Raw genomic sequence first — 17,276 nt, forward strand, 5'->3', positions numbered from 1 at the left:
TGAGGACGTGATCTCAGGCTTTAGAAACACTGAAAAACATTTTTCTAACATTTTTTGAAGATTTTTTAGGGCTTTTTTGCCTTTAATTGATAGGACAGTTGTCATAACGTGAAGGGGGGAGAGAGAGGGAGGATGACATGCAGCAAAGGGCCGTAGGTTGGAATTGAAGCCATGACAAAGCCTTTTGTACATGGGGCACCCACTCGACCAGGTGAGCTAATGTTCATCCCTTCCTTGACATTTTATAGACCAAAAAACTAGCTGACAAATCAAAAGAATAATACACAGATTGAACCATTATGAAAATAATGGTTAGATTCAGGCTTACTTTCCTCTTGAATATACTGTTCAGACTTGCCTTACACCTGCAATGCAGGCAGGGTCCGCTTCCAGGAGGCGCAAATGCTTTTCCATCAGCATACACCCTCCCGTCATACTCACATTCTGTGGGAACAAATACAAACCCTGGTTATGCTTGAATCTGACAAATGAAAGTCAGATTTGGATGACGGCACGCAATCGCTCAAACAAACTTGACAAAGACATGAGAAAATTATGTCTTTTAGACAAATTTACAGATATACTGACCAGTGCATGTGGGACAACACTCTCCTTTCCGCCTAGCTGGATGGCTGCAGTGTAATGCGGGACATGATGAATCCATACGCTCACAAGACACTTCACCTGCCTAACAGGTAGGCACAAGAAGAGATTAGATGTGTCACTCTGTAACATTCAGTGGCTGTTAGATTACAAAGCTCAAACCTATAAACTAGTGCAAGAGTAATAAATCTAGCAGGCCAGAAAATCTTATTGCAGATACATCAGTATTGGTGTATGTCAGCCGGTAAGTAGCAAGAACCTGCAGTACAGAGAGGCAAAACTAGGTTTGAGGTTATTTAGAAACTCTTTATTACATAGTGTGTACATAAACTACATTTTTCAGGACTTAAAAAGCAACTATATTTTCACACTTATTCCCATTTTCAAATCTAATCACATTTAGTTCTGAAAGTGCAATAGGCTTTAAGAGGTTTTCTTTGAACCCCTGAGTGTTTAAACATTTCTAACCCATCGTCTTGTCACATGAACATCATGTATCCATAAAAAACCAGACTGAACTCACAGAGCAGCGGCAGTGCAGGCAGGGGTCTCTCCTGGAGGGGAACTTCTGTCCATCCACATACACCTTAGAATCATATTCACAGTGCTCACACCTGCAGGTCACACACACACACACACACACACACACACACACACACACACGACATACATATTTAAAACTTTCGGAAATGTTTCACTTGCTCTGAGATGAATAAGGTGGATTGACGCAGGCTTGAAAGTGATGTGGATGATGTTAGGCAGGTTGGTTACCGTGGGCAACAGTCTTCAGGATGATGCACAGGGTTTCGACAATTCAAGGCAGGACAGGGAAGGGGTGAACAAACCATATTTCCATTCTGCAGGAGAAAGACAGAGTAAAGATAAAAGTGATTCATACACACAAAAATTTAATTTAATAATGAATATGGTGATAAATGACGTACCACACACGAGCACTCCTGGCAACGGCCTCCAGTGGGGATCAGAGCTCCGTTAGGAAAGTCTTGACCATTTACACCACAGCCTACAAGACACAGAACACACACTATGTCTCTGCAGCTCACTGAAGCCACACACACACTGCTACAGTGATATGAAGAAACCCACCTTGACAGACTGGACAGCATGTCTTGGGTGGAGGAGCAGCTGGGTTTTTACACGGGATGTTACACTGCTCCCTCTCACAGCGAACTTGACCCTCCTTGTGAGAGGACAGAAGGATATCAGTAAAGATGAAGTTGATAGAGAAGATAAAAGGTTAAACTGTCAGTCAGTATCCGACCCACCAGACAGTAGCAGACTTCACAGGGATTCTCCACCGACCTCCAGGTGGCTCCGTGATCATACTGGACACCAGAATGTACGCAGCCTGCAAACACATTTATACAGATTGCTTTACTGTTCTGGTGTTACTGGCAGTGAAGGGGTTAAATGTTGATGTAGCAGAACAAATGAGAGAGAATAATGTCTCTTTCTGGAGGAACTTTCCATTTTCATGCAGATCCATCTTATCTGTCAGGTCGGACTAATGTCACCCCTTAACTGTGGAAGCACATTTGCACCCCCTGCTGTCTGGGAGAGATTTTCCTAGTCTGGCAACTCATAGGTGTACTTCACCAACATAATGACTACTTGTAAATCAGTTAGTCATGTTACCTTGAATTCATGAAGAAAACATTGTTTTTCTTGCATGCTTTCAAGGAAAATGGCGAAGATATTGCTTTATAGATTAAAAAATATACCAGTGCTGCCATCTGCAAGTGGTCAGTGACAGGTTTTGTGGGTCAAGTATGAAGAAGTATGAAAACCTATATGCATCCTGTGCAATGGTCATGTGGATTGATCTAAACAATTTTTTACATAGTTTACTAGACACATTAAATGTTTTGTTTTACATTTATAAAGTTTGTTGCGTACAGATTTTTTTTGCTGTGTCCTTACCTCGTTGCTTACCGCATTGCTGGCAGCAGTCTCCAGATACAGTGTCCTTGTGTGTGCAGTCCGGTGAAGGGCAGGGTTGGGGATTGCAGTCCCTGTTACCTTCCTGTTAGCAATGAATGGACACAGAGGTGGCAGAAAATGATAAATGGGAAGACCACAGCAATTTGTCAGGCTCAAGAAATGTCAAAATGGAAATACTCACCTTACACGAACACGTCTGACAGCCATCTATAGTGTAGGACACATTATGAACTTTGCCATCCGGTTCACACCCTGAAGATGAGACAGAAGATTATACACATTTTTGAGATTGTGTGTCTGCATATGATAAAGTTGGAATGTATACTGATAGTTTAAGTAAGAAAAGAGGAAAGTGGAAATAAGTTTGAGCATTACAGCTGGTGCCTTCTTCACCTTGTCTCTACTCTAGGTCACAGGAGAACATCTGGCTCTGCTGTCTCTCCAGTGATGACAGAACAGTGTGGTTCTGATGTAATGTACATGTGCTCGCTCTCTCTCACACATACAAAGTTTTATGGGCCGTAACTGTAACCACAAGTGCCTGCAGCCTTCCAGCTGTTAAGGACTACCACCGGCAAGTCTATTAACACTGGAAGAGATTTACTGTAGGAGTAGCAGATCATGGCCCTAACAACTTCCCCGCATTCTGCGGCTGTTATTTTGGAGCCATTACGTTGTTTACAGTGCAGAACATACCGAACTCTGAAGAGCAACATCGCTTTGTTTCATCAAAGGCTTTCAGAAAGCTCATCAAATATTATTTTCGCTTAGCTTGGACATTTTAGCAGATAATTATTTTAATGACAACTCTCCAAAGGACAGAGACAATGTGTTTGTGTGTGAGAGAGGGCAATAATCACAGAGTGTGAGAGAGGCTAGTGAGGCTGCCTACTGTGCCAGCAGCCAACAGGCATTTCCTCTAGCAAGCCAAGCATGCATGAGATCAAAGTGTGTGTGAGAGTGTGAGTCTCCGAGTGTGTATCAACCGGGTACCATTAGGGTCTTCTGGCCTACATGCAGAAACAATTAAGAGGAGGATGGATGAAAAGACAGTGACAGAGAGAATAGTCAGTGGGGGTGAGAGAGGGGACAGAGGGCTGTTTGGGCACATGTCCGTTACACTGATGAAGAAAATGTGCACAATAGGCAGAAGAGAAGTTTACATAACTCTGTGGGAGTGGGGAAAAAAGAGACAAAGAGAGTCAGAGGATCCCTAATGAGGCCAGTCCAACATCAACTAAAGTCCCACTTGTTTGTTCCACTCCGTTATGACAAGCTGTTGTACTCAGTTACCTTAAATGCACAACCAGGAAATTGACAGCAGCTGTGTTACTATACAATGACAAGGTACTCTAAAACAGTGGATCCCAACTGGTCCGGCCACGGGTCCAAATTTCACCTTAGTCATTACTTCAAGGTCTACACTGTTTAATATATTCACCGTCATACTTGTGGTTGGCCTTGTCATTAAGCTAGTTTGCTGTCTCTATCAGGTAGCTGTCCATCAGTCAAAATAAAAGCTTTGTGCCAGAAATTCACTGTACTTAAAAATAAAGTGTGTTTTTTGCAAACTCCACATTTGCAAGTCCGCAACCCACTTTTGGACTGCGACCCACCAGTTGGGAACCACTGCTCTAACACATACATTGGAATTAAAACATTGGAAAAACACGTGACTCTACCAGGATGATGCTTTAAACCTGCATTAACAGACTTTTTGGACACTCGGGGGCAGCACAACGAGCTGTAAAACACAACAGTGACAAATTATTCCCTTACAAAGTTGATATGGTGAACGTCATATTTCTGCCTACCTGAAGAATGTGAGTCCACCATTCACTCTCTTTTAGCTCATGACAATATCCTAAGGGAAACTTCTAGCTCTTATACAGTTGCTTAACTATGTTCACCAGCTAGTTTAAAGAAAGTTTTTTTTTCTTTTTTTTGCCAGACACAGCTTACTGCTGCAAGGTTAATGAGAGTGGTGAAAGTGAAACAAAGCAGGAAAGCTGAAGGCCATAAAACCAAACCAATGCTCTGTGGGTTCATCACTAACAGTGACACCCCTCACAATAAAAGTATGCATTTGATTGAACATCAGTATATGAATATTGACTACAGCAGCTTTAGAGTCAAGTTTCTTTTACAGACCTCTGGTGGGATCTAGCTCAGAAGAAAGTTTTGGTTTTATTTGTTCAGATTTTGAGATTTCCATCTCTGTATTCATATTCTCCGAATACATTCAAGGTTAATGGTATTTTGTATTTTGCCTACAGCCTAGAAAAATGCACTAAAAAACGTAACAATATCTGTTTACACACACAATGTCTCCACTGCTCATATTAAACAGAACTTTACTGTCAACAGTTTTTAGTGCACGTCTTTCAACCAAAAAATAGTTCAAGTAATAGCTCCAACCAACTCATGACAGTGTGGTCTGTGGAACATCCAGACTAATGTTACTGGACTCATTCATTCATTTCATTTTCCGTAGCTGCTTATCCTGTTGGGGGTCACGGGTGTGCTGGAGCCTATTGTAGCTGACACTGGGCAAGAGGCGGGGTACACCCTGGACAGTTTGCTGGACTATCATACATAGAGACAGACAACCATTCACACTCACATTCACACCTATGGGTAATCTAGCCTGCATGCCTTTGGATTTTCGGAGGAAGCCGGAGTACCCACAGAAAGCCCCTCCTGCGACGGGGAGAACATGCTAACTTCGCATAGAAGGGCTACCCCACCCCGAAGAGGAACCGTCTTGCTGTGAGGCCACAATGCTAACCGCTGCACCACCATGCCGCCTGTTACTTGCTGAACTGATGGTTTTGAAATGGAATTTATTCACCACAAATACAATTGAAGTCAAATTCAAACTACAGAAATAGAATATTTTGCAAATCTGCGTGTGGGGGTGGGGGTTAGCCAAAACTATCTCCTTGGCTATATACCACTGGAGAAATGTTTTTTGTAACCTGGGTGAACTAACACTGTAACACCCTATATCAAGGAGATACAAGGACGATACAGAGTGAGTCAAAATGTAAATGTGGTGGGACAGGTGGATAATCTTGTAATGAGGTAAAAACAGATTTCAAAGCACATTTTGCTAATACAACATTGATAATTAAGTCTTTGTCCTATTTTACTCCAGTATCAGTCCTCTCAACAGTCATCATTATGATGAAGTGCTTTCTGTTTCTCTGAGCTCACAGAGACGATGCAGGTACCGAATGATGGTCCGTTCTCTTCTCACTGTTGTGAAAAGCTGTATAAAGTACTTTATTCCTCCATTTTTCTGGGAAACAATCCAGTGTTTACCAGCCATGGCATATTACGTGGTTTCCAGTTGTTGGATCTCGCCACTCTGTGAAACAGGAACCACAATTGCGCATATGGCAGACAGCCTCGGGGTACACGTGGCAGCGGGCCTGATTGCAGAGGTTAGGGCAGCTGATAGGCGCAGAGCCAAGGGGACAGCCGCTGAACCAGTGGAGCTTGAAGCAAAACCTACGGACAGTGTTTCAAGGGGAAATGGACCACATAGGTTGAAATGCCAAAAACAATTTACAAAATATTGAATTACTATTCATAATATGACTATAGCCCCGTAAAGCCAGCTGGTATATTTCTAGTTCTGTTTGCACTATAAGATTTTGGTTTCAAAAACCTCCTCTGAGATTTGCCTGAGCTTAGTAATTGGATGCTGAAGCTTTGAGGAGAGGTTTAGTTGATAATGTGACACGCTAACTCTGGAAACTTTGCAACTTGAGAACAACTGTTATAGGTGCACAATTAAGTGGGGATTTGTGACTACATGTCCTAGTTTTGATCTCAAAGTTATTGAGAAGAGAAACTGATATTAATGGATAGAAATTCAACTGACCAATAGAGTGGTGTAGGAATGAGTTAGCAGTTTTGCACACCCAGGTTCCCTCTTCTCAAAGTCAATGTTTTTTTTGAATGAGGTTTTGTTCTATGACATAAGACATGTCAGTAAATACCCCACTCATGAATTATGGGGCCTTTACATGTCTTAAAAAAGAGGGTTCCTAACAAGTGGCTATATGAGACTACAGAATGCAATCCAATGGAACACAGATTTACAACCTTGTTGTGGGTGCAATGTTGGAGTCGTGACCATAGTGTAGTTCATTTATAGCCTAAAGTTAGCTTTTTAATCCTATCGACTGCATTTACACTTTGAAAATCATGAAAGTGGCATTTGTTTGTGAAGATTACCTTGCTGAACAAAACATGTATATGTATCATAATCTTGGGTTTGCCTCAGAGCTTGTTTGACAGAATAATCCAATATCTCATTGGCTTTTTGTCAGAGGACCCAGGGAGATGTTAACCTCTGTGTTGGCCTACAAATAATTTGTCATCCCTGCACCACTCTATGACAGCCTAGCAAATGGTTTGTTTGTCCAATCAGGTTAAGGGAAGGCTTATGTCGATGCATAGGGTCCAAAGCAGAAAACCGAGTCGAGTCATTCTCCAATGAGCATCCAACAATACATTATGGTCTGGCTTTTCGAGGCATTTCTCACTTTCTTCTTGTAATTCTGATACCTGTGATCTGGTGTGTGTGGAAGCCATATGTTGCTCTTATTTTGAGTAGCTGCTGTAACATTATCATCACTCTCTGGCTTAATTTGTCTCATCCATTCCTGCTGTAGTAGACTATTCAGAGCACTGCTTTTGTCTGGATCAAAGGTCATCCAGTCCTGTCTGACCCAGTGTTGGGGCAGGGAGGAGATTGGAGGGCAGGTACGGGTGATACGGTTTAAAGCTTGGTCACTGGATGACATCAACTGCTGCTGGGTGTGGAAGTAGAACCGCAGGTAGTGCGGCCCATTGAAGAACCAGTTGCAACTGTCCTTGTCATAGCCATCCATTCGAAAGCCGAATGCGTCAAACCCGCTGCGATCCAAACCAAATGGATCAAACCCGTAGATGCTGTAGCCTTTGTCACCGAAGAGCTTGGACATTATCTTGTCTTTGTGTGACTTGTTATCATTCTCCTCCTCTTCATCTGTCTCGTTATGCTTTTTCTTTTTCACACTCTCAAACATGCCATCTTTACGCATGCCAAACCAGGTGACATTAGAACGGTTGAACCCATAGCGGTTGAAACCAGATACATCATATCCATCCATATCAATAAAGTCCCGGTTAAAGCCATCTTTGCCATAGCCCCACTTGTCCCAACCGCTCCAGTCATAGCCATTACGATCATATCCGTGCTGGTCAAAACCACTGCTGTCAAAGCCTCCAATGACAAAACTATTGGAGTGTGAGTTGTGTTTGTCCAAGCTACGCTTCTTAAATTTCGGACTCCCTCTTGGGTGTGTTTGTAATGATGTTATATTACAAGGTGCACCAATGGTTATGGGCACGTATACAATACACATCTGCTGCTGGGAAGACATCACATCATCAGGGGTAACATCAAAAGGCTTTATCTTCACATGCCTCTGTCTGGCGGGGTAAATGATGCTGCTCTGAGCCTTATCGTCCCTGGAATTTTGTCTTTTTGATCCATGCTGATGTTTATCTTGCCATTGTGCCCACAGCTTGTCCATGAATGCCATGTGAGACAGGTATAATGGGTCGTAAGCAGCCAGAGGGGAAGCCATATGCCCCCCTACCCAAAGCCTAAAGTGGCCAGAAAAGGTTTGCAGAGACTGGGAAAATACCTGGAAGTCTGCCTGATTTACAGTCCTCTGCAGGGTCACTGCATCTGGCAGCCACACCTGAAGAAATCATCGGAAATAAGTTAGACAAACCTGATACCTGTTATACAGCTCAAAACACTGCAATGTATGCAAAGTACAGTGAGGTGGGCTGTTGAATGAATAAAAGCTGTAAGACAAACCGAGGAGTTGAAACTGCGTCTGAGACAAGGCGACCAGTGGAAACGGGAAGTCAAGCCCCGGAAAGGGTGATGTAGGACGCAGTTGGAGCCGGGCTCACCATCTCCTCCAAACAATCCAGCCTGCCACGCAGCCGAGGACTTCATTGACCCAGAGTCCACTGTCCACTCAAAATACGGAAGCGCCAGTCTGCATGATGACACTGACTGCAGCTCACGCTCTACTAACTGTAGGAAGTAGCGGTGCCATGGGAGGAAGAAGGTATGATCACTGGCCAGAGGGGAGAACTCAGCTCTCAGTAGCGCAAAGCCCTTCCACACAGCTAAATCCACATGTGAACACACAAACAAAGACACAGGTAAACCCATAATAATGATATAAATGTATATTTTATATTTTAAAAAGGTAAGGAACAAAAATATTTAGATTCACAGTCTTACCTGGCTTGGCATAGACTTTCCTGATAGCCCGCTGGTACAACTTCCTCTCTCTCTGTGTAAGGTCTCTTATCTCTTTACGCTGGGTCAGATGTCTGCACACACAGTCAACGCTGCCATTATGTGTGCATGTGCACTCTTCACAGCCTTGCCTGAACCATTCCCTATATCTCCACAGCTTTTGTTGAAGGAAGCAACCACAACCTCCACCACAACTTACGTCAGTACACTTCGCTCCGGTGGAGAAGCTCATTACTTGCGCCTCTCCAGCTTGGTCATTCAACAAAGCTTGGCACTGTGTTAGGGTTAGGTAATCACAGGTATAATTGAAATCCGGGTCCCTGCGGCAGTCTACACTTTGAAGGTTTCCTTTAAGATCTTTCATCTCAGTGCGGTTGGAGTCTATATTGCTGTAAAACATTTCATCCTCCAAATTATTGTGGTCATATCTCCAGAGAGTCCTGTTCACAGAGGAGATGTTGTATCCATGTAAGGTGTAATTCTGGTGGCCAGAGGGAAGATCCTGCCGCTGTTTGCGGAGGCAGCACGCACCCAACATGCACTGGTCCCTACAGGCATTAAAGGAAGGGAAGTTGTTGCTGCTGTTTCCAGTGCAGTAGAGGAAATCCTCACAGAGGCCAGAGGCAGGATTAAAGGCCCAGCGGCGTTGAAATGGCCGCATCCCTTCACAGTTGGTCTCTGGTTTGGGTACCCAACATGCCTAGAAGTGTGGAGGGGGGACACAGGGCCTCTTACCCAGCCTTAAACCCCACTGCATTGCCCACAGCCAGAATTGACAAAGGACTAAAGTAAAGCAAAGCACTGCTATTGGGCTCACCCAATGCAGCAGGCCAAGCAACATTCTACAGCTAAACCGTGAACACACAACAATCACAAGCGTGATCTAAAAACTAGATCAGCTATTAAAAGAATGACTTGACATTTTGAGAAACACACTTATTCACTTTCGTGCCGAGAGTTAGATGAGGGGTTTGGCACCACTCTGGCATCTGTCTGTGAAATATGATGTCCCCACTAGGAGACGTAAAACAAGGAAACAACTAGCCTCACTCGGTCACAATGAGACTGGTATTGATCTTATCTAACTTAAAACAAAGTGTATTTCCCAAAATGTCTACCTCACTACAGTGGTGCAAAATTACAAGGCAAGTGCAAACAAAATAACTGAAAAGAAAATGCTACAACTATAAGAAAGTAGTACAAAAACTACAGTAACACAACACTTAACAGAAGAGGGTTTCAAACCTTCATTTTCATTTGTGATTGTGACCCACCTCAAGCATTTCAAAAGTTCTGGAGACCTGCCGGGTGACCAAAGACACAATAAATCTATAAAAGTAAAATAATGAAACACTTACAGTAGACACATGCTCAACATAACAAGAAGCATGTTATCTATGTCCTGCTAGCAGCGCTGTGATGCTAGACTTAAGCATAGCAGGGCCTTGAGCTAAGTGCACATGAGGCTAACAGATGTTAGCATGCTATCATGCTCACAATGAAAGCTGACATGCTTTTGTTTAATGGCATAATGTTTAACACACTCTCAATCATGATTAGCACTAAACAAAACATAGCCAAGGAAAATATTTTGTCATAAACCACAGTATTGGAAAAATTGAGATTTTGCCATGATGGCGCTGGATAAAAGGTATAGAGATCACCAGTGCTATTACAATCCATCATCTGGGCACCATAAATGTCTGTGTAAACTTTGATATCAATTCACTCAGTAGCTGCTGAGATATTTGGGCCGCAGTGGTGCGCTGACATTGACATCTCTGGACATTGCTGCTAGCATGGCTAAAAAACACCCAGGGACTGACACATACATTTTCACAACATCAGCAACATGGACATTTTGTTGTTTCGTAACACTTTATGAATTTACTCCACTAATCCTGGTACAAATATACCTGTCTCAGCAGTCTCTGACACACTGGTCCCTTGGTGTTGGGAGGACAGGAGCAGTGAAACCCAGCGGGGTCAGAGGTCAAGACGAAACATACGCCTCCATTTTGACAGGGGTTAGACAGACAAGGGTCTGGGAGAGGGGCGGCCATCTGCAAGCTAGCTACTTAACACCGGTTGAATGTGTGTTAGTGTAAGGTTGAGGAAAATATGTCGTAATCACACAGGTTTTATTGTGTGTTTGTGTAAATGTGTGAAAAAGATAAACAGAGAAAGGGAATGAAGGAGAGAAAGAGAGCTGGCAGAATCTGAGTCGTCTTTACCTTTGGTGTTAGCTTGGCATGTGACCTTTCCAGATGCACACGTACACACAGTGTTGAGGTCAACCTGCCAGTGCTGACCATCCTCCATTTCACGCCCCTCCCATATGCATCGCTGCCTCACACACTCACATCCCTCCAGGTACTGTAAGCGTGACTGCAGGTCTGCATTCTGTAGAGAAACAAAAATGTCGCATCACTTGATATTCTTGTTTTATATTCTTGTTTTATCACGGACGGTCATATAATCTAAGTGCAACACATACCTGAGTTTTGACCATATCCAGCATGTGAGCCAGCTCCTCCACCCTCCTCTCCAGCTTCTTCAGCCTGTCATCCTGCTGTGCCTGAGAAACAGACCTCACCCCTTGAGGAGATCCTGGAGGCCCCAGCACCACACCTCTCTGCAGCTGGTCACTCTGGACGTCCTGGGGATAATGGCTGGTTTGGTCCTTTGCCCCGCGGCTTGTCTGAGGTTTACTGGGGGACGCATCCTGCTGGAACTTTCGACTGCTGTCAGTCTGAGAATCTGAGATATGGGCTTCTGCGGACTGAGACGGAGGCAGAGAATCTGGATGGAGAAAGCAGCAGTCGGTGAGAAACAGATTCCTGGGTATTCTTAAATGAACAAAGGAACATATTTGTAGCCTACACAAACATCCTCGAAAAATGTTGTCAAAATGAAGACCCACACTGAGACATAATAAACAAACTGTTTGGGGGACTTTCTGCCTGAGTGCCAAAAGATATGATCTAACGGTCCCACTGCGGAGCTTTAGGAGTATCCGCCTGTTTGGGATTCTAGCTAGGGTTGCCAAATATCAGTTGTTTAATAGTTTACACAACTGGTTATGACAAGAGTTCTCAAAATATAATAAATTGCTGGGGGTAGTAATAAAGTGAAAGAATGGCGCAAAAGGAAATGAGAAGGGAATGACACCGCAGTCTCTGACACACTGTTAACTCTGCAGTATCTGTTTTCCACCATACAAACTAATATATGGCTGCACATGTACATGCACAATGTGTGTACGTAAGCATGCACACACATATATAGTATCTGGAATAAAGGAAATCAATCACAGCTCTCCGGTGAGCTTTGAAATGTTTACTATGAAAGGCGTCTCTCTAGGGTCAGTGGGTATTTTTGGCACTCTCCGTATACATTTATCCTCATTCTTAACTCAAATAGACTGAGATACTCCAAACAAAGACAGTGATTTAGACTCAGTTATGACATCTTTCTTTACCTGTAACATTGTCACACAGCCAGGGCCGCCTTAGATATGCTTTCATTGAGATCTCAGCCTTCCTCAAGTAACCCTGCATTCATAAGAAAACACAGAAACGCTCATATATTAGATTTTACTGTATGTACTGAATGCACATTGAATAAAGGCAAAATAATTGCATACATTTTGTATATAATGTAGTCTTTAACTTCACTGTACTGTTGCAGTCAGTATGTTGGCATGTACATGTACACAATATGTGCGAGAAACTCACACTATATTTGCTGTCTTTCTTCCCTGGTGTGCTGGCAAGAGTGACAACAGCATCTTGAGGCAGTTCCAGGTTGATTCTCTCCTCACTTCTTAACAATAAAACCACAGCTTCCTGACAGTCGACAAAAAATGCCAGCCTGTCAGTTTCCAGGCTGACTGCCAACTGTGTCCACTCCTCCATGGAGAAGGGGTTTCTCCTGGGGTAGTGAAAGCTGGCAAGGCCCTGAGCTCCTCCTCCAGCCTGGTAGTCCAAACGCAGAGTTTTATTGAGGGTGGAGGAGACGATCTGGAGAATGGTTGAGGACGCAGAGGAGACAGAAAAAAGAGTGGCACTGGAGCCCGATGCTTGATGCCCCATTAAATGCACCCCCATGCCTCCCTGAAGGTTGGAGGACAAGAAGTGGGAATATTCACGAGGAAGAGTCAGGTACGGCGCTCTGGGACGTATTTTGTACACCACACTGCCTGGACTCTGCATTCTGGCCACGCCGCTTGCATGGTGGGACATGTTTAGAGCTGCCAATAGGTCAATCACTAAGAGAAGGAGATAAAACAGACTTGTAGCAAACATGCATACACATCATTCACATGCTGCAGTAGGTCATGCTCTGTCAAATGGAAGATGACACTGTGGTTTCTGGCTTGTGATGGTTGTGAGTCTGTGTGAGAGGTCTCAGAATGAAGCCATTCATCAGCCGGGCACACATGGCTGCCTAACTGACCTCAAACACAACAACAGATGACCAGCAGAGGACAGTCAGTCTCATTGGTCTGCCTTTCAATTAATGGTAACTTTCATAAAAAAAATAACATATTTGATTAAAATGTCATTATATCTTTACGCACTTATATATTGCTTTGTATTGGATTTTTTTCTACTGATGCTTCCTGTTTGCACTATCCCTTTGCTGCTGTAATGTTGCAATTTCCCCGCTGTGGGAAGAATAAAGGATTCATATCGTATCGTATAACATCGTATCGTATCGTAATGTATATTCTTATCTTGTCTTCCTCTTCTGTTTACTTGTCTTTGCTGTGAACACTGTCACTGGCAGCAAGGCAGTGAATTATCTCTTTTAGAGACTCCCAGATCTGATTTTTTGCTTTTGTTCACCCACAATCGATTATTTCAAATGCACCTGGTGTTCTTGCTGGTGCCAGGAGCACCAAGAAGAGTACTGGGAGCATCTGAAATGCTCCTCTCGGTGCTCCCGACAGTCAGACTAACATGACTTTTTCACACGGTTTTGTGTCTCATGTTCTACTGTCAGGATATCGTTACAGTTTCTGCAAATATGACAAGGTTATTTTTGCAAAAGTTACCAAGTGCAGCTTTAATGCAATAAAACATCTGAAATAACTCTTTAAATCTGAAAATACATCAAAAATCTTAAACTGAGAGTTACGTGACAATTTATTTTGGTTTATTGGACAAATTTGCAGTGGAAAATAGCAAAGAACATATAGCCTACACCCTTAATGTTGAGTACTTGAATTTAAATATTACTATAGTATAGCTAACAGAATTTGATGCATGGTTATAGATTTAATCATGTGGAGTAGTTGAGGTGATCTGCACCACAGCAACAGCAATAAAGGGGATAAAATTAATAATCAGTAATTCAATACAAGAATATATGATAACATTTAACACTGCAAAATGATCAGTATACAGTCTACTTTTGACACTTAACAATATGTTGCTGGAAACACTTAAGTTTTACATCTTAGGTTTACTTTTATTTGAAGTAAAGTGTCTAGTAGGCAATAATATCAAAATGTCTCTCAATAATGCCAAATCAAAATAAAAAAAGTAAAATGAACAAAACTGAAATGACATTAAACTAGAAATGTAAACTAAATAACCAGTTACCAGTGAGCACACTTTTATAAACTCACCATTCTCCTGATTGGGACCGGGGTGCCCCTGCACAGACAGCGCGCAGACCCACAGCAAATGTATCCCCAGCAGCATGAGCGTCCTAAATTTGCCGGTCTCCATTCTCCAGATGGAAAACAGTGGAAAGATTGGCTTAAAATCTAAACACTTGACGCAAACGGCATTGCACTCGTCGTCTTTTTAACCCTAATATAGTGACACGGACCTCGGGCAGCACGTTCAAGATCCCCCTGTTTCCCCTGCGAGTAGAACCTTTCCCAAAGAGCGCGCAAGCGAAACATGAAACATCTGGATGCAGGCAGGGCGTCACTTCTCTGCAGTCACACATTTAGTTTCCCCCCTGGGGCCGTATCTACAACACACTTTCACTCCATGATCACAAAGGCGAAGAGTTTGATGATATCCTTTGCTCAAGAGGCGTGTTATTTCTAATGAGAGAGAGACAGAGAGAGAAGGACACGCATGCAGAAAAGTTCAGGTGTGCAGTGCGCATGAGGTCACCGGCTCTTGTCTCTGTCTCGTCCAGTTTCCAGTCCCATGTGGATAGATGTGGGATAAGTCTTTTCTTCCCTTGTTTTCCTTCATTTTGTTAAGGAAAAAAAAAGCATCTCCCCACCCAGCACTGCTCAGTGGTGTTGATTCCCATAGACCCCCGTTTTGGTAATCAGCTAAAACCTGGTCTGGAGACTGGAGGGGAGCCATGCTGAAGCATCCAAAAGTAAGTGTGTGTGTGTGTGTGTGTGTGTGTGTGTGTGTGCGCGCGCGCAGAGAGAGAGAAGGCGGGGGTAAACACAAGTAGTCATGTTTCACTGCTTTGGAAACGGTCCCACTGTGCATCCCACTGAGCTCCCCCCACCTCTGTCTCCACAACTCCTGGCTTTTCCCTCATGTTGTTGTCCTTCTCTTTTCTACTGTGTTTATTATTCCAGAGTTTTTTTATGTGTGCACCCTTGTAAGCAATATCTCTGAGACTACACAGACAAAGCTACACAGAAAAACAGTATCTCCCCCTGTGATTGGAGAGTCCCTCATCACTCTGCAGACTGTTTTCTGCACAGGTTGAGATTATATCTGTTAAAGAAGATGACTTAAAGAAGATATATATGTGAACACATGATTCTAGCTCAGCACATCCCACCCCCTTGGTCCACATACCAAATGAAACATCATCCGTGACTCATGTCAGTTAGTCTGTAATAATCACAATTAAAATGTTTTCTCACAGGACTTGCTGTCTTTGCTTCGGTGGGTTTTCAACATACACTCAATCCTTCTGGATGGCCCGGCACTCCCAGGCTCAGAGGGCTGATTAGACACAGTGATAAAGCAGCAGAGACTCAACAAATGCAGCAAGTGTTTGTTAAGAGTTTTTAATGTAGAATAAATCCTTATAAAGGAGGTAATTTAGTGTTAAGTTTTCACAATTCAGAAATGCCTCTCAAAGGAACTTTAACAGGAACAAAATGTTGCTTTCACACCCACTTAAAACCCAGTGGGCCTTCCCCTGGTGTGGAAGACGTAGATTAGTGTTACACCCAGGCTACTTTGGATCAGTGTGCAGGACAAATTCAGTTTAAGTTGCTACACCTGCTAACATGCTCATAATGACATGCATAACATTTACCAGTCAGCATCCAGCCAGCTAGCATTTTAGTTTAGTAACTAATTAACACCTAACACAAAGCTGAGGCTGATGAGAATGTTGTAAGTTTTGCAGGTATTTAGTCGTAAACAAAGGTATAAGACATTTTTAAATTTTGATCCAGTGGTGGCACTAGATGAAAAGTCATCACCAAAATCACCAAAGTTATTACAGGCTCATTCATCCTGAAGGGAACATGAGTGTGTGAACCATATGTTATGCCCATCCATCCAACAGTTGTCAAGACATTTCACTCAAAACCACAAATGTAAACCTCAGGATAGAGCTTGAGTGGGTAATGAGTGGATGGGAAAAGTGGGGGAATACTCAGAGTCATAAGGATTCATCCTGTGGGCGCCACATATGTCTTTGCAGAATGCTATGTTAATCTATCAAATAGTACTTGAGACAAACAGCTGGTGCTGGCGACAGAGACTGCTGAACGGAGAAGTTTGTGTGGATTTAGTAGACCAAACATGTCAGCATAATTTTTGTGCCGCTCGCATCTGGTTTGTCATGTGGATTCCCATTAAGAGGGTAAAATAACCTTCAGGGAATATTTAGAGAATGTTCCCTAAAGGTTATCTAAAATGTTTTAAAAAGTAACCTTCAGGAAAGTTCCCTAAAGTTTGTCTAAAATGTTTTTTTTTTTTTTAAAAAAAAAAATAACCTTCAGAGAACATTCCCTAACAATTATTCAAAAAGTTTTTTAAAAAAAAAAACAAAAACAAAAAAACTTCAGGGAATGTTCCCTAAATGTTATCTTAAATGTTTTTTTTTTTAAATAACCTTCAGGGAATGTTTAGGGAATGTTTCCTAAAGGTTATCTTAAATGTTTTTAAAAATAACCTTCAAGGAACCTTTAGGAAACTTTCCCTAAGGGTTATTCAAAAGTTGTTGTTTTTAAATACCTCTAGGGAACCTTTAAGGAACATTCCCTAAAGGTTATCAAAAATGTTTTCAAAAATAAACTTAAGGGAATCTTAAGGGAACGTTCCCTAAAGGTGATTTAAATAAAAAAAACAAACAAACAAACAAAAAAAACCCTTAAGTTTATCTAAAAGGTTTTTAAAAACAAAAACCTTCAAGGAGC

The 17,276-nt window shown here is 42.5% G+C and overlaps 2 protein-coding genes across 3 annotated transcripts in view; both read right to left on the minus strand.

The window, feature by feature from the left end:
• The window catches only part of kcp (kielin cysteine rich BMP regulator), a 31,816-nt gene extending 16,598 nt beyond the window's left edge, over window positions 1-15,218 (minus strand). Inside the window, exons 1-14 of one of the 2 annotated variants that reach the window (XM_033634806.2) lie at window positions 14,541-15,218; window positions 12,643-13,175; window positions 12,387-12,459; window positions 11,403-11,707; window positions 11,140-11,308; window positions 2,747-2,817; window positions 2,557-2,647; window positions 1,890-1,972; window positions 1,711-1,804; window positions 1,548-1,627; window positions 1,375-1,460; window positions 1,127-1,217; window positions 589-688; window positions 359-444 (exon numbers count right to left, since the gene is read on the minus strand). In XM_033634806.2, coding sequence (XP_033490697.2) covers window positions 359-444; window positions 589-688; window positions 1,127-1,217; window positions 1,375-1,460; window positions 1,548-1,627; window positions 1,711-1,804; window positions 1,890-1,972; window positions 2,557-2,647; window positions 2,747-2,817; window positions 11,140-11,308; window positions 11,403-11,707; window positions 12,387-12,459; window positions 12,643-13,175; window positions 14,541-14,643 — 1,965 coding nt within the window. In that variant the 5' untranslated portion in view covers window positions 14,644-15,218. Of the gene's footprint in view, window positions 1-358; window positions 445-588; window positions 689-1,126; window positions 1,218-1,374; window positions 1,461-1,547; window positions 1,628-1,710; window positions 1,805-1,889; window positions 1,973-2,544; window positions 2,648-2,746; window positions 2,818-11,139; window positions 11,309-11,402; window positions 11,708-12,386; window positions 12,460-12,642; window positions 13,176-14,540 lie in introns of both variants that reach the window. The other variant, XM_033634805.2, reaches the window with a different exon arrangement.
• Window positions 7,062-9,566, minus strand: LOC117262125 (uncharacterized). The gene is made up of 4 exons (XM_078168303.1): window positions 9,105-9,566; window positions 8,888-8,966; window positions 8,450-8,769; window positions 7,062-8,327 (listed from the first exon to the last, which is right to left on the minus strand). The coding sequence occupies exons 1-4, from the start codon at window positions 9,564-9,566 to the stop codon at window positions 7,062-7,064; spliced, it is 2,127 nt and encodes a 708-aa protein (XP_078024429.1).
• Window positions 15,219-17,276: the final 2,058 nt, after the last annotated feature.

This window comes from Epinephelus lanceolatus, chromosome 5 (genome assembly GCF_041903045.1).
Source record: "Epinephelus lanceolatus isolate andai-2023 chromosome 5, ASM4190304v1, whole genome shotgun sequence".
Taxonomy (NCBI): Eukaryota; Metazoa; Chordata; class Actinopteri; order Perciformes; family Serranidae; genus Epinephelus; species Epinephelus lanceolatus.